Source organism: Panulirus ornatus, chromosome 28, assembly GCF_036320965.1.
Source record: "Panulirus ornatus isolate Po-2019 chromosome 28, ASM3632096v1, whole genome shotgun sequence".
Lineage (NCBI taxonomy): Eukaryota > Metazoa > Arthropoda > Malacostraca > Decapoda > Palinuridae > Panulirus > Panulirus ornatus.
Genome location: NC_092251.1, coordinates 16,127,903 through 16,153,445, shown reverse-complemented (window position 1 = coordinate 16,153,445; position 25,543 = coordinate 16,127,903). Strand labels below are relative to the sequence as shown.

Below are 25,543 nucleotides of genomic sequence, written 5' to 3'. Positions count from 1 at the left end.
ACATACTGGCCTCAAACATTTCATTTCTAACACAACTATCATCCTCTACATAGCCTTATGTATAGCCCATGTCTTGCATCCATATAATATTATTAGGACTACTAACTTTCAAACATACCTATTTTCTCCTCTTCCAGATAGTGTTCTCTCTTTCCACACACTCTTCAGCGCTTTCCACAACCTTCGCCCCCTCTCCCACCCTATGGCTCACTTCTGCTTCCATGGTTCCATTTACTACCATATCCACCTACAGGTATCTAAAACACTTCACTTTCTCCTATTTTTTTTCATTCAAACTCACATTCTAACTTACCTGGCCTTCGACTTTGCTAAAGCTCATAATTTTGCTTTTATTCACATTCACTCTCAACTTCCCCCTTTCACACACTCTTCCAAACTAAGTCACCAAGTTCTGCAGTTTCTCACTCATGTCTACCACCAGTGTTATAACATCAGCAAACAACAAGTGACACTTCCCAGGCCCTCTCATCTCCCACAGATTGCATTACTTACCCCTATCTCCAAGACTCTTGCACTTACCTCCCTTTCTAGCCGATCTTCTTTTTATCATTATCATACTTTGTCGCTGTCTCCTGTGTTAGGAAGGTAGCGCAAGGAAACAGACGAAAGAATGGCCCAACCCACCTACATACACATGTATATACATACACGTCCACACACACACATGTACATACCTATACATTTCAATGTATACACATATATACATACACAGACATATACATATATACACATGTACATAATTTAAACTTGCTGCCTTTATTCATTCCCGTCGCCACCCCACCATACATGAAATGACAAACCCCTTCCCCCAAATGTCCACGGGGTAGTGCTAGTAAAAGACAACAAAGGCCATATTTGTTCTCACTCAGTCTCTAGCTTTCATGTATAATGCACTGAAACCACAGCTCCCTTTCCTCATCCAGGCTCCACGGAACTTTCCATGGTTTACCCCAGACACTTCACACGCCCTGGTTCTATCCATTGACAGCACGTCGACCCCGGTATACTACATCGTTCCAATGCACTCTATTCCTTGCACGCCTTTCACCCTCCTGCATGTTCAGGCCCCGATCACTCAAAATCTTTCTCACCCCATCTTTCTACCTCCAATTTGGTCTCCCACTTCTCATTCCCTCCACCTCTGACACATATATCCTCTTTGTCAATCTTTCCTCACTCATTCTCTCCATGTGACCAAACCATTTCAAAACACCCTCTTCTGCTCTCTCAACCACACTCTTTTTATTACCACACATCTCTCTTACCCTTTCATTACTTACTCGATCAAACCACCTCACACCACATACTGTCCTCAAACATCTCATTTCCAACACATCCACCCTCCTCCGCACAACTCTATCTATAGCCCACACCTCGCAACCATATAACATTGATGGGACCACTATTCCTTCAAACATACCCATTTTTGCTTTCCTAGATAATGTTCTCGCCTTCCACACATTCTTCAACGCTCCCAGAACCTTCGCCCCCTCCCCCACCCTGTGACTCACTTCTGCTTCCATGCTTCCATCCACTGCCAAATCCATTCCTAGATATCTAAAACACTTCACTTCCTCCACTCAAACTTATCTACCAATTGACTTGTCCCTCAACCCTAATGTACCTAATAACCTTGCTCTTATTCACATTTACCATCAGCTTTCTTCTTTCACACACCTTACCAAACTCAGTCACCAGCTTCTGCAGTTTCTCATCCGAATCAGCCACCAGCACTGTATCATCAGCGAACAACTGATTCACTTTCCAAGCCCTCTCATCCACAACAGACTGCACACTTGCCCCTCTCTCCAAAACTCTTGCATTCACCTCCCTAACCCCATCGATAAACAAATTAAACAACCATGGAGACATCACGCACCCCTGCCGCAAACCAACATTCACTGAGAACCAATCACTTTCCTCTCTTCCTACTTGTACACATTTATAGATTCACTCGATCAATAAATGAATTAATTTTTCAAGACATTGTACAGCTCTGCTGCAGACCGACCTTCACTTGGAACCATTCACTCTCCTCTCTTCCTAGCTGATCACATGCCTTACATCCTTGATAAAAACTTCTCTGCCATGCAAATACATGGTAAATCAACATCATGGAATGTCAGAACCCTCACCTCTAAATCAAACTCTGTTGCATATGTATCTGAGCGCCCTTGTCTTTTCACTGCCCCAGAGTTTGCTTCCACATAAATAACATCCCCAACTTCTACTCGTTCCTTCTGAAGAGTTTCATATATACTTGGATCTAGCTTCAACTGTTTTGTTCCTTTTGCTGTTCTTAGTCCAATTATGACATGACTTACAGTTTTGCCATACCCTGTAAAGAAAGAAAAATGTGTAATTATTACACTATCAATCAATTTCATAACTCCAGAACCCTACTGATTAATTTCATAACTCTGAACCAAAGTTTTTAACCATCATTCATTCATTCCATGCACCAACAAAGGTATCAAGACTTAAAAAATGCAAAATGAAACCTTAAGAATAATACTTGGTTGCCTAAAGACTACTAAAGTCCTAAACATCCAAAAAGAACTTGGTATTCCTAGAACTGAAGACAGAATACTTGACATCAATCTTATGGTATGACAGATACTTCTGCATAGTGATTCAGATAGTGTTGTCTCTCAAGAGCTGTTAAATCATACATGCCAAGACACAAGCGATAACAGCCAACTACACGACAGTGTTTGGAGTATATAAATCATTCATGCTATGACACAAGTGATCACTGTCAACCACATGACAATGTATGGAGTACATAATTTTTATAAAATCAGGAAGCAGCACCATTTCCTGTCTTCCAAGCAAATATGTCACTCTGACATCAGTACACATACTTATCCACTAAGGAATCTAATTACTTATAATCTCCTCCTTCAACTTTTAGCCAAAACCAATGCTCTTGAACATATACAGAAACTAAGGACTGAAAATAACACAGCTCAGAGCATCTATACTGAAGGTTCTCACAACTCTATCACTAGGAGGGCAGGTAGTGCTGTCATTGTGATCAAGTGCAACAATAATAATAAATCAAAGAAAAAGTATGAATAAATGATTGGGTATTTACCCTACAAACTGAACTGTATGCCATACTTATAGCTCTTGAGCTGGTAGGAATCACAGCCACAGATAGTTTAATTATCTCACATTCTTTATCTTCACAACTTGCCCTTAACACCCCGTGTAGCATGTTGGTCTCTGAAGCAATAGGCAAATATTCAAACATTGTTGCTTAAAGGATTTAAATAAAAATTTTGTGGAGTCCTCACATTACAGGCTTCCATGATCATGATAAAGATGATGTTTTATCCAAACATGCACTTGGTAAAGGTTATGTTGACAAGAACACTGGGTTGTGCAATGGGTTGTCAATCAGAAGCCCCAAAACTGTAATTAGCAAGGAACCATCAGACCTCTTTAAAGCATTTAGAAAAGTTTTGACAAGCACAAGGAGAAACATTTTCCATCACAGAGACATGTTTAAAGTAAACATGTCTATGGAGAAAGTAATAGAAGTTGCAGATTACAAGGTCGTAACTGTTGACTAAACCTAGGCTACAGGTACTACTGGTATTTTGGAGATGTTAATCAGAAAAATAAGTCTTAGAATGTGAAAAAATAGAGCCTTTTAGGGATAGGCCTAAAAAACTGCAAGAAACGTCACAAAAACTTATTGTTAATAACAAGATACCTGAAATTCAAATTTGTATCTACTTTTTGCATCTAGTCATTAAAACTTACCTTGGAAAACTATATCATGTATGTAATGAGGCATATACAATGAATCAACTTTGCAACAACCTATGTTGATCCTTTGTGACCTCTGTAATCCCTTTGCACTACCACTCACAGGATGAACACAGGTGCACAATTTGCCAGTGTCACTGGCACAAATCAAATCAAATGGTGAAGGGGGTGGGATATTAAGGGGCTAGTATGGATAACGATGGCTTTAAGGCAACCCCCCCCCCCAAAGAATAATGGGACAGAGGTCATAGTAGGGTTAACTAGGACAATGTAGACGGTGGGTTTGTAATGGTTCATGAAGGTGACATTGATAAGGAAATTTGGGGTTTTACAATGATAACAAGAACAGTGAGGGGTTCTGTGAAATAGCAATAGAGATGACAAAGGTACGAGAAAGAAGGGACATGGCTAGTGATATGGATGACATATATAGTAAGTTGATGGACTGGAGGCTGTGGGTATCAATAAAGGTAGGTGGTTGTGATGAAGGTGATAATGACAGTGGAAGGCTGAGGAGCAGTTAGGAATAGCAAGGACAGAAGGAGGTTGTAATGATGGGAATGATGCTGATGGAGGCTGGTGGGGAGGACTACTGGAGACTAATGGTGATGAGAGTGAAAGAGTGTCTAGTGATAGCAGTGATAATAATGGGGAAGAAATTGTGGGTCATGATGATGAGGTGACAAGAGTAGAAGGGGCTGCAATATAATGATGAACTAAATTAAGATAGTAGAGGGTTGCAAGGTAATGAAAAGGACCACAAAGATAGTGAAACTGGGGGGAAACATTTGTGGTTGTGATAGGATGACAATAAAAATGAGAGTAATGGGTTTTTGATAAAGGTGACTAAGTTGAAGTGACAGGTTATACTGTGGTGCTTTAAGAAATGGGTAAGAGAGCTACTGACAGTAATGTAACTCTGAAGGAAATATCCATGTGCTTGCACCACTTTTACAATCTGACAAGACAAATCATTTAAATTCAATCATGAACTTGCTAAGCATCAAACAACAATATAGCTGTTTAATTTTTCTTAGCTTTGACTGGTGTTTAAGTTGTGACTCAATGTGAATTATTAGTTCGGGTGCATTAACTATGTATGCTTCCAAAAGGGTCTGTCACTGAAATCATGCAATATGGAGTAATCATTCATACTAGTATGAAACACTCCAAATTGACATCAAACTTTCGTTCCATGGCATGTGTAGTATTCAGAGATGGTCAGATATGTAAAGAACATAGATAACTGCAACACTTTGGTGAAAACATCCCATCAAAACTGCCTAAGTTGGGATTAGCAGTCAGGAATATACATGATGAATAGCAATGGAAAACTGAGCAAGAGAAACAGAGAATGAGCTTATTGTTAGTACAATTGCTGCCCTATTATGAGGGCATAATTTGATGTTAATGTATAAAACACACAAGTAACAAAAATTCATTTCTGAAATTTCGTTTTATATTTTCTCTGTAAAAGTAACTCCTAAATCAAAATATATCACAGTAAGCCTTTACTGTTCTTCAAATGTTTAAATAATAAGGTTAAACAAGTCAGATACTTATGTAAATCTTGTCCTGAAAATACTTAGGTTTATGCTTCAAACATCACCAAAACATGTTTTCAAGCACATCTATGGGCCAGGATGGAGATACCTACTCCCACACTCCCTCTCTCTCTCCAAGCCTTCCCCCATAAGTAGCTTCATCGTCTCATCATCTTTGATCTCCCCATCCATATCTCTATCCAAGTCTCACCCTACCTTCTTGTGGTGACCTCATTACGACACCCTTACGGGTGGAACTCAAAGGGGTAGGCATTGCCCAATTCCATCAAGGTAATCTAAAATTTTTAAATACAGACAAATACCTGAGGTGTGCTAGGACTTGTTAGTTTTTTGAAAAATTTTGGAGCCTCACAGCCTTTGGAAACAATGAACTGGAGTTGCCCTCTCCCAGTGGCCTGTCACCCTGCAGTCTGTCAAGAGTGAGGCACAAAAGGCAAAGAAGGTGCACTGGAATCTACCAGTTATGCCATGGAGTAAAAGAGAAGAGCAAAAGATAGTGATGGCTATAAATGAAAGTGGGATGACTGGTGAGAGAAAAAGGAGGGAGCTTGTGGAGAAGTTTAAAAGTTATAACTTGAACATGCTGGGGGTAGGGGATACTCATCCCCTTAAGCAAGGTGTATAGAGTGAAGATGGAAATGATTATTTAATCGTTCAAACCACCTCACACCACATATTGTCCTCAAACATTTCATTTTTAACACATCCACCATTTTCCATACAACCCTATCTATATAGCCCATGCCTTGGACAGGGGAGAAAGAGTACTTCCCACATATTCCTTGCATGTCGTAGAAGGCAACTAAAATGGGAGGGAGCAGGGGTCTGGAAATCCTCCTCTAACATTTTTCAATTTTCCAAAAGAAGGAGCAGAGAAGGGGGCCAAGTGAGGATATTCCCTCTAAGGCTCCGTCCTCTGTTCTTGATGCTACCTCACTAAGGTAGGAAATGGCAAATATGTATAAAAAAAAAAAAGGATATCTGATGTATGTATGGAGCATGGTGAACTGCCTGAGGATTGGCAGAATGCATGCATAGTGCCACTGTACAAAGGAAAAGGGGGACAAAAGTGAGTTTTCAAATTACAGAGGCATAAGTTTGTTGAGTATTCCTGAGAAATTATATGGGAAGGTATTGATTGAGATTGATTGGCGATGGGAGTAAATAAAGGCAGGCAGCATGAATTATGTACATGTGTATATATGTATATGTCTGTGTGTGTATATATATGTATACATTGAGATGTATAGGTACGTATATTTGCGTGTGTGGACGTGTATGTATATACATGTGTATGGGGGTGGGTTGGGCTATTTCTTTCGTCTGTTTCCTTGCGCTACCTCGCAAACGCGGGAGACAGTGACAAAGCAAAATAAATAAAAATAAATAAATAAATACATTGATTGAGAGGGTAAAGGCATGTACAGGGCATCAGATTGGGGAAGAGCAGTGTGGTTTCAGAAGTGGTAGAGGATGTGTGGATCAAATGTTTGCTTTGAAGAATGTATGTGAGAAATACTCATAAAAACAGATGGATCTGTATGTAGCATTTATGGATCAGGAGAGGGCATATGACAGGGTTGACAGAAATGCTTTGTGGAAGGTCTTAAGAGTATATGGCGTGGGAGGTAAGTTACTAGAAGCAGTGAAAAGTTTTCATCAAGGATGTAAGGCATGTGTATGAGTAGGAAGAGAGGAAAGTGATTGGTTCTCAGTGAATGTCAGTTTGTGGCAAGGGTTTGTGATACCCCCATGGTTGTTTAATATGTTTATGGACGGGGTGGTTAGGGAGGTGAATGCAAGAGTTTTGGAGAGAGGAGCAAGTATGAAGTCTGTTGTGGATGAGATGGCTTGGGAAGTGAGTCAGTTATTGTTTGCTTATGATACAGCAGTGGTGGCTGATTCAGGTGAGAAACTGCAGAAGTTGGTGACTGAGTTTGGTAAAGTGGGTGAAAGAAGAAAGTTGAGAGTAAATGTGAGTAAGAGCAAGGTTATTAGATTCAGTATGGTTGAGTTAACTGGGAGGTAAGTTTGAATGGAGAAAAACTGTAGGAAGTGAAGTGTTTCAGATGTCTGGGAATGGACTTAGCAGCAGATAGGGTCGAGCAGAGGAGGGTGGATGTGTTGGAAATGAGATGTTTGGGGACAATATGTGGTGTGAGGTGCTTTGAACGAGTAAGTAATGAAAGGTTAAGAGAGATGTGTGGTAATAAAAAGAGTGTGGTTGAGAGAGCAGAAGACGGTGTATTGAAATGGTTTGGTCACATGGAGAGAATGAGTGAGGAAAGATGGACAAAGAGGATACATGTGTCAGAGGTGGAGGGAACGAGGTGAAGTGGGAGACCAAATTGGAGGTGGAAGGATGGAGTGAAAAAGATTTTGAGCAATCGGGGCCTGAACATGCAGGAGGGTGAAAGGCGTGCAAGAAATAGAGTGAATTGGAACAATGAGGTATATTGGGGTCGATGTGCTGTCAATGGATTGAACCAGGGCATGTGAAGCATCTGGGGTAAATAATGGAAAGTTTTGAGGGCCTGGATGTGGAAAGGGAGCTGTGGTTTCGGTGCATCATACATGACAGCTAGAGACTGAGTGTGAACTAATGTGGCCTTTGTTGTCTTTTCCTAACTCTACCTCACGCACATGTGGGGGTAGGGGGTGTCATTTCATGTGTGGCAGGGTGGCAACAGGAAATGAAATAAAGGCAGCAAGTATGAGTTATGTAAATGTGTATATATGTATTTCTTTCTTTCATACTATTCACCATTTCCCGCGTCAGCGAGGTAGCGTTAAGAACAGAGGACTGGGCCTCTGAGGAAACATCCTCATCCAGCCCCCTTCTCTGTTCTTTCCTTAGGAAAATAAAAAAAAAAAAAGAGAGGGGAGGATTTTCAGCCCCCGCTCCCTTCCCTTTTAGTTGCCTTCTACGACACGCAGGGAATACGTGGGAAGTATTCTTTCTCCCCTATCCCCAGGGAATATATATACATATACACACACACACACATATATATATATATATATATATATATATATATATATATATATATATATATATTCTTTCTTTTCTTTCAAACTATTCGCCATTTCCCGCTTTAGCGAGGTAGCGTTAAGAACAGAGGACTGGGCCTTGGAGGGAATATCCTCACCTAGCCCCCTTCTCTGTTCCTTGTTTTGGAAAATTAAAAAAAAAAAAAAAAAAACGAGAGGGGAAGATTTCCAGCCCCCCGCTCCCTCCCCTTTTAGTCGCCTTCTACGACACGCAGGGAATACGTGGGAAGTATTCTTTCTCCCCTATCCCCAGGGATATATATATATATATATATATATATATATATATATTTTTTTTTTTTTTTTTTTTATACTTTGTCGCTGTCTCCCGCGTATTGCGAGGTAGCGCAAGGAAACAGACGAAAGAAATGGCCCAACCCCCCCCCATACACATGTACATACACACGTCCACACACACAAATATACATACCTACACAGCTTTCCATGGTTTACCCCGGACGCTTCACATGCCTTGATTCAATCCACTGACAGCACGTCAACCCCTGTATACCACATCGCTCCAATTCACTCTATTCCTTGCCCTCCTTTCACCCTCCTGCATGTTCAGGCCCCGATCACACAAAATCTTTTTCACTCCATCTTTCCACCTCCAATTTGGTCTCCCTCTTCTCCTCGTTCCCTCCACCTCCGACACATATATCCTCTTGGTCAATCTTTCCTCACTCATTCTCTCCATGTATCCAAACCATTTTAAAACACTCTCTTCTACTCTCTCAACCACGCTCTTTTTATTTCCACACATCTCTCTTACCCTTACGTTACTTACTCGATCAAACCACCTCACACCACACATTGTCCTCAAACATCTCATTTCCAGCACATCCATCCTCCTGCGCACAACTCTATCCATAGCCCACGCCTCGCAACCATACAACATTGTTGGAACTACTATTCCTTCAAACATACCCATTTTTGCTTTCCGGGATAATGTTCTCGACTTCCACACATTTTTCAAGGCTCCCAAAATTTTCGCCCCCTCCCCCACCCTATGATCCACTTCCGCTTCCATGGTTCCATCCGCTGACAGATCCACTCCCAGATATCTAAAACACTTCACTTCCTCCAGTTTTTCACCATTCAAACTCACCTCCCAATTGACTTGACCCTCAGCCCTACTGTACCTAATAACCTTGCTCTTATTCACATTTACTCTTAACTTTCTTCTTCCACACACTTTACCAAACTCCGTCACCAGCTTCTGCAGTTTCTCACATGAATCCGCCACCAGCGCTGTATCATCAGCGAACAACAACTGACTCACTTCCCAAGCTCTCTCATCCCCAACAGACTTCATACTTGCCCCTCTTTCCAAGACTCTTGCATTTACCTCCCTAACAACCCCATCCATAAACAAATTAAACAACCATGGAGACATCACACACCCCTGCCGCAAACCTACATTCACTGAGAACCAATCACTTTCCTCTCTTCCTACACGTACACATGCCTTACATCCTCGATAAAAACTTTTCACTGCTTCTAACAACTTGCCTCCCACACCATATATTCTTAATACCTTCCACAGAGCATCTCTATCAACTCTATCATACGCCTTCTCCAGATCCATAAATGCTACATACAAATCCATTTGCTTTTCTAAGTATTTCTCACATACATTCTTCAAAGCAAACACCTGATCCACACATCCTCTACCACTTCTGAAACCACACTGCTCTTCCCCAATCTGATGCTCTGTACATGCCTTCACCCTCTCAATCAATACCCTCCCATATAATTTACCAGGAATACTCAACAAACTTATACCTCTGTAATTTGAGCACTCACTCTTATCCCCTTTGCCTTTGTACAATGGCACTATGCACGCATTCCGCCAATCCTCAGGCACCTCACCATGAGTCATACATACATTAAATAACCTTACCAACCAGTCAACAATACAGTCACCCCCTTTTTTAATAAATTCCACTGCAATACCATCCAAACCTGCTGCCTTGCCGGCTTTCATCTTCCGCAAAGCTTTTACTACCTCTTCTCTGTTTACCAAATCATTTTCCCTAACCCTCTCACTTTGCACACCACCTCGACCCAAACACCCTATATCTGCCACTCTGTCATCAGACACATTCAACAAACCTTCAAAATACTCATTCCATCTCCTTCTCACATCACCACTACTTGTTATCACCTCCCCATTTACGCCCTTCACTGAAGTTCCCATTTGCTCCCTTGTCTTACGCACCCTATTTACCTCCTTCCAGAACATCTTTTTATTCTCCCTAAAATTTACTGATAGTCTCTCACCCCAACTCTCATTTGCCCTTTTTTTCATATATATATGAGCATACTCATCACATAAGCTGTTGGTGGACAGGGAAGCATCAGTAAATGTGTGTTTAAATTCTTAATATCTAATCCTTTTCATCCATATAAGCTGGACAAGATGAAAGATAAATTTGGCAACATGGCCGTTTAGTCAAAAAGGCTTGCTGTTTCTATATATTTGTTTAAAAAAAGACTTTAGAGCACCATTCTCAATACTGCATTTCTTTCAAAAATGTAGATAACCAAAGGAGCAAGCCACTTTGGAAACAAAAAGTAGATTATTGACGACACCTTGAAAGGATGTGTGCGAATGTGGCTGCTATTTTTCTCACTTTACCTCGAGAGGTACAGTAAACTATACTACATTTGAAAAGGATATACTTCTAGTATGTGATGTGCTTGTAGCAACTAATTCTGAAAAGGCAGAGCAAAAAAAATTCATGTCATACATGAAAATCTAGCCTAGCCAGATTTTTTTCTTTTCAGCATGGCAACAATCACTTCAGAAGTAACTTCAGACTAATGCCATTAAGAAATGTCAACAGATGAATTGCAACAAGTCTGCAAAACATCATCATAAAGGTGCCTCTTTAAAGATAATTATCCTTATTGGATACTCATTTCCAGTGAAAATGGACCTTGCCTGTTGCTAATTCCCTCCTCTTTTTTTTTTAAAGACATGCAGAATAATGTGATAATACATTTCAAAATGAGAAGAAGGGCATGAGAAGAGTGGGAGATGGGTTGATTAGAAAGGGTAGTGAGTGGTGGGATGAAGAAGTAAGAGTATTAGTGAAAGAGAAGAGAGAGGCATTTGGACGATTTTTGCAGGGAAAAAATGCAATTGAGTGGGAGATGTATAAAAGAAAGAGACAGGAGGTCAAGAGAAAGGTGCAAGAGGTGAAAAAAAAAGGGCAAATGAGAGTTGGGGTGAGAGAGTATCATTAAATTTTAGGGAGAATAAAAAGATGTTCTGGAAGGAGGTAAATAAAGTGCGTAAGACAAGGGAGCAAATGGGAACTTCAGTGAAGGGCGCAAATGGGGAGGTGATAACAAGTAGTGGTGATGTGAGAAGGAGATGGAGTGAGTATTTTGAAGGTTTGTTGAATGTGTTTGATGATAGAGTGGCAGATATAGGGTGTTTTGGTCGAGGTGGTGTGCAAAGTGAGAGGGTTAGGGAAAATGATTTGGTAAACAGAGAAGAGGTAGTGAAAGCTTTGCGGAAGATGAAAGCCGGCAAGGCAGCAGGTTTGGATGGTATTGCAGTGGAATTTATTAAAAAAGGGGGTGACTGTATTGTTGACTGGTTGGTAAGGTTATTTAATGTATGTATGACTCATGGTGAGGTGCCTGAGGATTGGCGGAATGCGTGCATAGTGCCATTGTACAAAGGCAAAGGGGATAAGAGTGAGTGCTCAAATTACAGAGGTATAAGTTTGTTGAGTATTCCTGGTAAATTATATGGGAGGGTATTGATTGAGAGGGTGAAGGCATGTACAGAGCATCAGATTGGGGAAGAGCAATGTGGTTTCAGAAGTGGTAGAGGATGTGTGGACCAGGTGTTTGCTTTGAAGAATGTATGTGAGAAATACTTAGAAAAGCAAATGGATTTGTATGTAGCATTTATGGATCTGGAGAAGGCATATGATAGAGTTGATAGAGATGCTCTGTGGAAGGTATTAAGAATATATGGTGTGGGAGGCAAGTTGTTAGAAGCAGTGAAAAGTTTTTATCGAGGATGTAAGGCATGTGTATGTGTAGGAAGAGAGGAAAGTGATTGGTTCTCAGTGAATGTAGGTTTGCGGCAGGGGAGTGTGATGTCTCCATGGTTGTTTAATTTGTTTATGGATGGGGTTGTTAGGGAGGTGAATGCAAGAGTTTTGGAAAGAGGGGCAAGTATGAAGTCTGTTGGGGATGAGAGAGCTTGGGAAGTGAGTCAGTTGTTGTTCGCTGATGATACAGCGCTGGTGGCTGATTCATGTGAGAAACTGCAGAAGCTGGTGACTGAGTTTGGTAAAGTGTGTGAAAGAAGAAAGTTAAGAGTGAATGTGAATAAGAGCAAGGTTATTAGGTACAGTAGGGTTGAGGGTCAAGTCAATTGGGAGGTGAGTTTGAATGGAGAAAAACTGGAGGAAGTAAAGTGTTTTAGATATCTGGGAGTGGATCTGGCAGCGGATGGAACCATGGAAGCGGAAGTGGATCATAGGGTGGGGGAGGGGGCGAAAATTCTGGGAGCCTTGAAGAATGTGTGGAAGTCGAGAACATTATCTCGGAAAGCAAAAATGGGTATGTTTGAAGGAATAGTGGTTCCAACAATGTTGTATGGTTGCGAGGCGTGGGCTATGGATAGAGTGGTGCGCAGGAGGATGGATGTGCTGGAAATGAGATGTTTGAGCACAATGTGTGGTGTGAGGTGGTTTGATCGAGTAAGTAACGTAAGGGTAAGAGAGATGTGTGGAAATAAAAAGAGCGTGGTTGAGAGAGCAGAAGAGGGTGTTTTGAAATGGTTTGGGCACATGGAGAGAATGAGTGAGGAAAGGTTGACCAAGAGGATATATGTGTCGGAGGTGGAGGGAACAAGGAGAAGAGGGAGACCAAATTGGAGGTGGAAAGATGGAGTGAAAAAGATTTTGTGTGATCGGGGCCTGAACATGCAGGAGGGTGAAAGGAGGGCAAGGAATAGAGTGAATTGGAGCGATGTGGTATACCGGGGTTGACGTGCTGTCAGTGGATTGAATCAGGGCATGTGGAGCGTCTGGGGTAAACCATGGAAAGCTGTGTAGGTATGTATATTTGCGTGTGTGGACGTATGTATATACAGGTGTATGGGGGTGGGTTGGGCCATTTCTTTTGTCTGTTTCCTTGCGCTACCTCGCAAACATGGGAGACAGCGTCAAAGCAAAAAAAAAAAAAAAAAAAAAAAACACATTTCAAAAAATGACTGTGTAATGACTGGATGTGACAGGGTAATTCTTTTTCTTTTTTTTTTTATACTTTGTCGCTGTCTCCCGCGTTTGCGAGGTAGCGCAAGGAAACAGACGAAAGAAATGGCCCAACCCCCCCCATACACATGTATATACATACGTCCACACATGCAAATATACATACCTACACAGCTTTCCATGGTTTACCCCAGACGCTTCACATGCCTTGATTCAATCCACTGACAGCACGTCAACCCCGGTATACCACATCGCTCCAATTCACTCTATTCCTTGCCCTCCTTTCACCCTCCTGCATGTTCAGGCCCCGATCACACAAAATCTTTTTCACTCCATCTTTCCACCTCCAATTTGGTCTCCCTCTTCTCCTCGTTCCCTCCACCTCCGACACATATATCCTCTTGGTCAATCTTTCCTCACTCATTCTCTCCATGTGCCCAAACCACTTCAAAACACCCTCTTCTGCTCTCTCAACCACGCTCTTTTTATTTCCACACATCTCTCTTACCCTTACGTTACTCACTCGATCAAACCACCTCACACCACACATTGTCCTCAAACATCTCATTTCCAGCACATCCATCCTCCTGCGCACAACTCTATCCATAGCCCACGCCTCGCAACCATACAACATTGTTGGAACCACTATTCCTTCAAACATACCCATTTTTGCTTTCCGAGATAATGTTCTCGACTTCCACACATTCTTCAAGGCCCCCAGAATTTTCGCCCCCTCCCCCACCCTATGATCCACTTCCGCTTCCATGGTTCCATCCGCTGCCAGATCCACTCCCAGATATCTAAAACACTTCACTTCCTCCAGTTTTTCTCCATTCAAACTCACCTCCCAATTGACTTGACCCTCAACCCAACTGTACCTAATAACCTTGCTCTTATTCACATTTACTCTTAACTTTCTTCTTCCACACACTTTACCAAACTCAGTCACCAGCTTCTGCAGTTTCTCACATGAATCAGCCACCAGCGCTGTATCATCAGCGAACAACAACTGACTCACTTCCCAAGCTCTCTCATCCCTAACAGACTTCATACTTGCCCCTCTTTCCAAAACTCTTGCATTCACCTCCCTAACAACCCCATCCATAAACAAATTAAACAACCATGGAGACATCACACACCCCTGCCGCAAACCTACATTCACTGAGAACCAATCACTTTCCTCTCTTCCTACACGTACACATTCCTTACATCCTCGATAAAAACTTTTCACTGCTTCTAACAACTTTCCTCCCACACCATATATTCTTAATACCTTCCACAGAGCATCTCTATCAACTCTATCATATGCCTTCTCCAGATCCATAAATGCTACATACAAATCCATTTGCTTTTCTAAGTATTTCTCACATACATTCTTCAAAGCAAACACCTGATCCACACATCCTCTACCACTTCTGAAACCACACTGCTCTTCCCCAATCTGATGCTCTGTACATGCCTTCACCCTCTCAATCAATACCCTCCCATATAATTTACCAGGAATACTCAACAAACTTATACCTCTGTAATTTGAGCACTCACTCTTATCCCCTTTGCCTTTGTACAATGGCACTATGCACGCATTCCGCCAATCCTCAGGCACCTCACCATGAGTCATACATACATTAAATAACCTTACCAACCAGTCAACAATACAGTCACCCCCTTTTTTAATAAATTCCACTGCAATACCATCCAAACCTGCTGCCTTGCCGGCTTTCATCTTCCGCAAAGCTTTCACTACCTCTTCTCTGTTTACCAAATCATTTTCCCTAACCCTCTCACTTTGCACAACACCTCGACCAAAACACCCTATATCTGCCACTCTATCATCAAACACATTCAACAAACCTTCAAAATACTCACTCCATCTCCTTCTCACATCACCACTACTTGTTATCACCTCCCCATTTGCGCCCTTCACTGAAGTTCCCATTTGCTCCCTAGTCTTACGCACTTTATTTACCTCCTTCCAGAACATCTTTTTATTCTCCCTAAGATTTAATGATACTCTCTCACCCCAACTCTCATTTGCCCTTTTTTCACCTCTTGCACCTTTCTCTTGACCTCCTGTCTCTTTCTTTTATACATCTCCCACTCAATTGCATTTTTTTCCTGTAATTCTTAAACATCCTTAATCATGGAAGGATTGAGTATGGCCTTAGAGGAATCAGAGTTTTCAGCATTTTAGGGATATATGATAGCAATCTCCTTGCATGCATATGTGAATAGGGAGTTGTGGTTTCAATGCATTATACATGACAACTCAAGAATGGGCATGAGCAGATGCAGCCTTTCTTGTCTTTTCTTGGTACTACCTTGCTAAAGTGGGGGAAAATTGGAGATGGAAGGATGAAGTGAAAAAGATTTCAAGTGATCAGGGCCTGAACACGCAGGATAGTGAAAGGCATGCATGGGATAGGGTGAATTGGAATAATGTGGTATACTGGGGAGCTGTGGTTTCGGCGCATTACACATGACAGCTAGAGACAGTGTCAATGAATGTGGCCTTTTTTGTCTTTTTCCTGGTGCTACTACCTCACTGAAGTGGGGGTAGTGATGCTATTTCCTGTAGGGCAGGGTAGCATCAGGAATGGATGAAGGCAAGCAAGTATGAATATGTACATATGTGTGGAAGTCGAGAACATTATCTCAGAAAGCAAAAATGGGTATGTTTGACGGAACAGTGGTTCCAACAATGTTGTATGGTTGCGAGGCGTGGGTTATGGATAGAGTTGTGCGCAGGAGAGTGGATGTGCTAGAAATGAGATGTTTGAGGACAATGTGTGGTGTGAGGTGGTTTGATCGAGTAAGTAATGTAAGGGTAAGAGAGATGTGTGGAAAAAAAAGAGCGTGGTTGAGAGAGCAGAAGAGGGTGTTTTGAAATGGTTTGGGCACATGGAGAGAATGAGTGAGGAAAGATTGACCAAGAGGATATATGTGTCCGAGGTGGAGGGAACGAGGAGAAGTATATATATATATATATATATATATATATATATATATATATATATATATATATATATATATATGGAAAAAGGTGAGAACAATGGAAGTAAGGGGAGTGGGGGAGGAATGGGATGTATTTAGGGAATCAGTGATGGATTGCGCAAAAGATGCTTGTGGCATGAGAAGAGTGGGAGGAAGGTTGATTAGAAAGGGTAGTGAGTGGTGGGATGAAGAAGTAAGAGTATTAGTGAAAGAGAAGAGAGAGGCATTTGGACGATTTTTGCAGGGAAAAAATGAAATTGAGTGGGAGATGTATAAAAGAAAGAGACAGGAGGTCAAGAGAAAGGTGCAAGAGGTGAAAAAAAGGGCAAATGAGAGTTGGGGTGAGAGAGTATCATTAAATTTTAGGGAGAATAAAAAGATGTTCTGGAAGGAGGTAAATAAAGTGCGTAAGACAAGGGAGCAAATGGGAACTTCAGTGAAGGGCGCAAATGGGGAGGTGATAACAAGTAGTGGTGATGTGAGAAGGAGATGGAGTGAGTATTTTGAGGGTTTGTTGAATGTGTTTGATGATAGAGTGGCAGATATAGGGTGTTTTGGTCGAGATGGTGTGCAAAGTGAAAGGGTTAGGGAAAATGATTTGGTAAACAGAGAAGAGGTAGTAAAAGCTTTGCGGAAGATGAAAGCCGGCAAGGCAGCAGGTTTGGATGGTATTGCAGTGGAATTTATTAAAAAAGGGGGTGACTGTGTTGTTGACTGGTTGGTAAGGTTATTTAATGTATGTATGACTCATGGTGAGGTGCCTGACGATTGGCGGAATGCGTGCATAGTGCCATTGTACAAAGGCAAAGGGGATAAGAGTGAGTGCTTAAATTACAGAGGTATAAGTTTGTTGAGTATTCCTGGTAAATTATATGGGAGGATATTGATTGAGAGGGTGAAGGCATGTACAGAGCATCAGATTGGGGAAGAGCAGTGTGGTTTCAGAAGTGGTAGAGGATGTGTGGATCAGGTGTTTGCTTTGAAGAATGTATGTGAGAAATACTTAGAAAAGCAAATGGATTTGTATATAGCATTTATGGATCTGGAGAAGGCATATGATAGAGTTGATAGAGATGCTCTGTGGAAGGTATTAAGAATATATGGTGTGGGAGGCAAGTTGTTAGAAGCAGTGAAAAGTTTTTATCGAGGATGTAAGGCATGTGTACGTGTAGGAAGAGAGGAAAGTGATTGGTCCCCAGTGAATGTAGGTTTGCGGCAGGGGTGTGTGATGTCTCCATGGTTGTTTAATTTGTTTATGGATGGGGTTGTTAGGGAGGTGAATGCAAGAGTTTTGGAAAGAGGGGCAAGTATGAAGTCTGTTGGGGATGAGAGAGCTTGGGAAGTGAGTCAGTTGTTGTTCGCTGATGATACAGCGCTGGTGGCTGATTCATGTGAGAAACTGCAGAAGCTGGTGACTGAGTTTGGTAAAGTGTGTGAAAGAAGAAAGTTAAGAGTAAATGTGAATAAGAGCAAGGTTATTAGGTACAGTAGGGTTGAGGGTCAAGTCAATTGGGAGGTGAGTTTGAATGGAGAAAAACAGGAGGAAGTGAAGTGTTTTAGATATCTGGGAGTGGATCTGGCAGCGGATGGAACCATGGAAGCGGAAGTGGATCATAGGGTGGGGGAGGGGGCGAAAATTCTGGGAGCCTTGAAGAATGTGTGGAAGTCGAGAACATTATCTCGGAAAGCAAAAATGGGTATGTTTGAAGGAATAGTGGTTCCAACAATGTTGTATGGTTGCGAGGCGTGGGCTATGGATAGAGTTGTGCGCAGGAGGATGGATGTGCTGGAAATGAGATGTTTGAGGACAATATGTGGTGTGAGGTGGTTTGATCGAGTAAGTAACATAAGGGTAAGAGAGATGTGTGGAAATAAAAAGAGCATGGTTGAGAGAGCAGAAGAGGGTGTTTTGAAATGGTTCGGGCACATGGAGAGAATGAGTGAGGAAAGATTGACCAAGAGAATATATGTGTCGGAGGTGGAGGGAACGAGGAGAAGAGGGAGACCAAATTGGAGGTGGAAAGATGGAGTGAAAAAGATTTTGTGTGATCTGGGCCTGAACATGCAGGAGGGTGAAAGGAGGGCAAGGAATAGAGTGAATTGGAGCGATGTGGTATACCGGGGTTGACGTGCTGTCAGTGGATTGAATCAAGGCATGTGAAGCGTCTGGGGTAAACCATGGAAAGCTGTGTAGGTATGTATATTTGCGTGTGTGGACGTATGTATATACATGTGTATGGGGGTGGGTTGGGCCATTTCTTTCGTCTGTTTCCTTGCGCTACCTCGCAAACGCGGGAGACAGCGACAAAGCAAAAAAAAAAAAAAAAATATATATATATATATATATATATATATATATATATATATATATATATATATATATATATATATATATATATATATTTTTTTTTCAAACTATTCACCATTTCCCGCGTTAGCGAGGTAGCGTTAAGAACAGAGAACTGGGCCACTGAGGGAATATCCTCACCTGGCCCCCTTCTCTGTTCCTTCTTTTGGAAAATTAAAAAAAAATTGAGAGGGGAGAATTTCCAGCCCCCCGCTCCCTCCCCTTTTAGTCGCCTTCTACGACACGCAGGGAATACGTGGGAAGTATTCTTTCTCCCCTATCCCCAGGGATAATATATATATATATATATATATATATATATATATTTTTTTTTTTTTTATACTTTGTCGCTGTCTCCCGCGTTTGCGAGGTAGCGCAAGGAAACAGACGAAAGAAATGGCCCAACCCCCCCCATACACATGTACATACACACGTCCACACACGCAAATATACATACCTACACAGCCTTCCATGGTTTACCCCAGACGCTTCACATGCCTTGATTCAATCCACTGACAGCACGTCAACCCCTGTATACCACATCGCTCCAATTTACTCTATTCCTTGCCCTCCTTTCACCCTCCTGCATGTTCAGGCCCCGATCACACAAAATCCTTTTCACTCCATATATATATTTATATATATATCCCTGGGGATAGAGGAGAAAGAATACTTCCCATGTATTCCCTGCATGTCGTGGAAGGTGACTGAAAGGGGAGGGAGCAGGGGGCTGGAAATCCTCCCCTCTCGTTTTTTCCCCCAAAAGAAGGAACAGAGAAGGGGGCCAGGTGAAGATATTCCCTCAGAGGCGCAGGAAATTGTGAACAGTATGAAAGAAAAAAGAAAAAGATGTATATATATGTATACGTTGAAATGTATAGGTATGTATATGTGCGTGTGTGGACGTGTGTGTATATACATGTGTATGTGGGTGGGTTGGGCCATTCTTTCGTCCGTTTCCTTGTGCTATCTCGCTAACACGGGAGACAGCGACAAAGTATAATAATAATAAAATATATATATATATATATATATCTTTTTTTATTCATTTATGTTTAATGCAGCTATCCCTTCCAGTGCTGCTATAGAGTGGCTCTTCTCTTTAGGAAGATGTCCTCTAGCCAAAATAATAAGGGCTCTGTGACAACCATTTTGAAACACTGGTTTTTTGAAGGGAAAATTAAGTATTATTGTAGATACTTGTATCAAATACTCTTAATTACTATTTGTACTAATTGTACCAGTGTTTTCAATTGGGTGTTTGTGTTTCATTTCAAATAAATATTTTTCATTTATAGTAAATAAAAGGACTGAGGAGTGAGCCAGTCCTAGTTCCTTTCTTCAGAAAGGACTGTGACTAGGACCATCGATCCATTTTGAGTCAAGGACCAGGGCCAGGATAGTTGGTTCTTTTTGAGGACCAGGTGGAAGAGTAATGGAGGGAGAGAAATGGTGGAAGAATACATGGAATAGTGTATGCAAGGGAGGCATGTAATGACAGGGATGAGTGGAGACTTACACTGTGGACACTCCCTTGACAGTTCCTAGATGAAACAAGAATTAGAGATATGGATAGGTAGATAGAAATGCTGTCAATGGACAGAACGAGGGCTTATGAAGCAGCTGGGGGAAACCATGGAAAGGTCTGTGTAGCTTGGTTGTGAATAGGAGGCTGTGGTTTTGTTGCATTACATGTGAAAGCAGGAGACTGGATGTGAGCAAATGAGGCCCTTTCTTCATCTCTTCCTGGCACTATCTCACTAAAATGGGAAACAGTAAATGAGTATGAAAAAAATATGCTTCATCAGTAATATTAACAGATACTATGTATACATAAGCAGAAACTTGCACATATGGCAATGTCACACAAACTGCACATTTCCTTCCTCTGTCATATCTGTAGGGTAACTGAGACTCATTGTTGTAAGAAAGCACTGCAAACCCATACCTGTCTCACCCTCTATCCCCAACCATATATCAGCCTTAAAACTGAGGTAGTAAATTTCAGTTTATACACACATGGGCAAAGGGCTTGCTGAGGTGTATGTACAATATGTATGTGGGTGAGGGGGTTTGATGTTAAGAACATACATGGGATAGGCAGCACACAGATATCTAAATGAACCCAGAATTGACAATAATGTAATATGTATGATGACAAAGAGGAACATTATCATTAATACATAAAGTAAGACATGGACAGTGCTACATGCCAGCCCTACTTCGGTAAAATCTTATCACAGGAATTCATATGTACAGCATTGTTCATTCTCCTCCTGAGATTCTCATTTGCTTTTATTTTATTCACCCACATCATCTTTATGACTTTCATAGCAAGAAATTCATAAGCTTTACTCTTGGCCCTTTATTCAACATTATATCCTAAAAGATTTATCTTCTTCCAAATAATATTCATTCCAACATGATGTACACATTTACAAAACCTATATCTATAGTGTTGCATAACTATATGGCAGCCTCTTTCAATAGACTCCATACACCCCTTAACACCACTTCAAACCTATCTTGTGCTGTTTCACTAAATTCTTTCACTTTATAATTCAACTTTTCTTCAAAGTTGTTTTTAAATACTCTCATTCATTAACATCTATGTTTATCCTACTAATCTTTGATTCACATTTCTACTCCAAAACCAACTAAAATAAAAGGCTGTCCCACACATTATAATCAAATGAGCTGACAAACCCTTATCCAATGAACTAATGACCATAAAAGGGGCATACGGCATCTGATGAAAGCTTTCTGAAAACAGAGTCTTTGAATTATCAAATCTACAGCTTTCATTCACACTGTACCATATCATCAATACCAACAAAATGACACATATGTAAAATTAGTCTTACCTCCCATTGGATTTTCAGTCTCAACTGGAGTGAGTTCTGTAACTTCTCCTTCATAAACTTCCTTCACTTCTTTTATACGAAGACCAATTGCTCGACGGAAGTTCTCCATCAATACTTCTGTCTTCTTGACTTCTGAACTATATACCTCTGATCCAACCATTGGGCAGAATGGTACCTACCAAGAACAAGTTTATTAAAGATATGCTTCTACTTATTTGCTACGTGTATACTGATTCACGCAGAAATTCAAGGATGTACAAATCCTTCAAAAAGCTAGAAATACCAAAACATAAGCAAACGCAATATTTCTCACTGTGGATAATAACTTACCACCACATTCACTATGGAGGGAAACACCACAGAACACATCTTTACTTCATCCTCAACAGACCAACTTAAACTGATCCATAACAAACAAACAATCACTTCACCGATGACAAATGCATCTTCACTATGACCTAAACACCAATGACCTTTGACTTGACCTTTAAGGGTCATGTCAAAGGCCACCTGCACAGCAACTTTATGTTCTTTCTACTTATCTGTTGATCTATAGCTCAGATGCCTGCTTCCTTCTGGAACTCCCTCAAGGAGGTGGCCACATTAATAGGGTCTCCATAACTAGTGAACGCCTGTGCTGCTTCTTAGCCTTTACTGCCCCACCCTTAACATGCCACTGGCAGAGGGCAAGTCTAGCATGGTTTCAGGAGAGGATACTACCTAATGTTCCTACCGACCACTTCTACCTAAAGCTCCTGCTTTGTTTCTACCTATTGTTTCTACCTAAAACTCCTGCCTAAATGTTCCTAACTTTTCATAACACCTTCAACACCAGACTGGGTCAAAAGCACTTTCACTACACCCTCTACAACACCTGAAACTAACATGGTATGTCTAAAGCCAATGTCACCACACCAATGACCCAAATGACCATTTTTAATAAACAACCATCTTCACTATACCATCATCTTCACTGCACTCATGGCACCACTAGCCAGAACCCTGACCCTTATGGGTTATCAAACACATCTTTACCACAGTACAGCCTTTGACCTGAATCTTATGGATCATGTAAAAGGCCAAGATTTGGATGCTGCCTCTTGGAAAGAAAACAAAAAAGAAAAACAATACACATATATTTCTAATACTTGATCACTGTTTCCCACATCAGCAAGGTAGAGCCAGCAAACACACAAAGCACGGCCCACTCATATGCACATATATATACATAAACACATATATACATATCAGCATATACATATAAATACATATATACACATGTACATATTCATACATGCTTGCCTTCACCCATTCCTAGCACTACCATGCCCCAGAGGAAACAGCACCACCATCCCTTGCTTCAGCAAGGTAGCCCCAAGAAAACAGACAAAAAAAGGCAACATTCATTCACACTCAGTCTCTAGCTGTCATGTGTAATGCACCAAAACCACAGCTCCCTAAGCACATCCAGGCCCCACAGACATATCCATGGTTTACCCAAGATGTTTCACATGCCCTGGTTCAGCCCACTGACAACATAAATACATCATATTTATTCATTATACATAATCGCCGTTTCCTGCATCAGCAAGGTAGTGCCAGGAAACAGAAAAAGAATGACCCACCCACTCATATACACATAAACACCCACATACACACACAGACATACAAATACATATCAACATATACATACATATACATAAACATATAGACACACATAAACATGTACATATTCATACTTGCTTGCCTTCAATCCACTCCTGTCCCTACTTCGCCCCACAGGAAAATAGCATTGCTCTCCCTTGCTTCAGTGAGGCAGCACCAGGAATATAAACAAAAAGGCCATATTCATTTACACTCAGTCTCTAGCTGTCATATGTAATGCACCGAAACCACAGCTCCCTATCCACATCCAGGCTCCATAGGTCTTTCCAAGGTTTACCTCAGATGCTTCACATGCCCTGGTTTGGTCCAATGACAGCACACAGACCCCAGTATACCACATCTTTCCAATTCACTCTATTCCTTGCATGCCTCTCACCCTCCTGCATGTTCAGGCCCCGATCACTCAAAATCTTTTTCACTCCATCCTTCCACCTCCAATTTGGTCTACCACTTATCCTTGTTCCCTTCATCTCTGACACATATAACCTCTTTGTCAATCTTTCCTCACTCATTCTCTCCATGTGACCAAACCATTCCAATACACCCTCTTCTGCTCTCTCAACCGCACTCTTTTTATTACCACACATCTCTCTTACCCTTTCATTACTTACTTGATAAAACCATCTCACACAACATATTGTCCTTAAACATTTCATTTCCAACAAATCCACCCTCCTCCATATAACCCTATATATAGCCCATACCTCGCAACCATATGACACTGTTGGAACTTCTATTCCTTAAAACATACCCATTTTTGCTCTCCGAGATAACATTCTCTCCTTCCACACATTCTTCATCGCTTCCAGACTTTCGCCCCCTCCCCACCCTGTGACTCGCTTCCACATCCATGGTTCCATCCGCTGCTAAGTCCACTCCCAGACATCTAAAACACTTCAATCCCTCCAATATTTCTCCATTGAAAGTTACACCCCAATTAACCTGTCCCTCAACCCTACTGAACCTAATAACCTTGCTCTTATCCACATTCACTCTCAACTTTCTCCTTTCACATACTTTTCCAAACTCAGTAACCAGCCTCTGCAGTTTCTCACCTGAATCAACTACCAGAGCTGTATCATCAGTGAACAACAACTGACTCACTTCCTAGGTCCTCTCATCCACAACAGACTGCATACTCACCCCCTCTCCAAAACTCTTGCATTCACCTCCCTAACAACCCCATTTATAAACAAATTAAACAACCATAGGGACATCACACACCCTGCTGCAAACCGACATTCACTGGGAACTAATCACTCTCCTCTCTTACTACTCGTACACATACCTTACATCCTTGGTAAAAATTTTTCACTGCTTCTAGCAACTTGCCTCCCACACCATATACTCTTAAAACCTTCCACAAAGCATCTGTATCAACCCTATCATATGCCTTCTTCAGATCCATAAATGCTACATACAAATCTATCTGTTTTTCCAAGTATTTCTCACATAAATATCTTAAAGTAACCACCTGATCCACACATCCTCCAGCACTTATGAAACCAGACTGTTCTTCCCCAATGTGATGCTCTGTACATGCCTTTACCTTCTCAATCAATACCCTCCCATATAATGTGAATAAGAGCAAGGTTATTAAGTACAGTAGGGTTGAGGGACAAGTCAATGGGAGGTAAGTTTGAACGGAGAAAAACTGGAGGAAGTAAAGTGTTTTAGATATCTGGGAATGGATTTGGCAGCGGATGGAACCATGGTAGTGGAAGTGAGTCACAGGGTGGGGGAGGGGGCAAAAGTTCTGGGAGCACTGAAGAATGTGTGGAAGGCAAGAATATTATCTCGGAAAGCAAAAATGGGTATGTTTGGAGGAATAGTGGTTCTAACAACGTCATATGGTTGTGAAGCATGGGCTGTAGATAGGGTTGTGCAGAGGAGGGTGAATGTGTTGGAAATGAGATGTTTGAGGACAATATGTGGTGTGAGGTGGTTTGATCGAATAAGTAATGAAAGGGTAAGAGAGATGCGTGGTAATAAAAAGAGTGTGGTTGAGAGAGCAGA

General features: G+C 41.3%; 1 protein-coding gene across 2 annotated transcripts in view; it reads right to left on the bottom strand.

Annotated features, from left to right (window-relative positions):
- pont (RuvB-like helicase pontin) overlaps nt 1-25,543 on the bottom strand; it is a 152,798-nt gene that overhangs the window by 46,945 nt on the left and 80,310 nt on the right. The window contains exons 2-3 of one of the 2 annotated variants that reach the window (XM_071678776.1): nt 21,863-22,037; nt 2,157-2,359 (exon numbers count right to left, since the gene is read on the bottom strand). In XM_071678776.1, coding sequence (XP_071534877.1) covers nt 2,157-2,359; nt 21,863-22,037 — 378 coding nt within the window. The remainder of the gene's footprint in view (nt 1-2,156; nt 2,360-21,862; nt 22,038-25,543) is intronic. The other variant, XM_071678775.1, reaches the window with a different exon arrangement.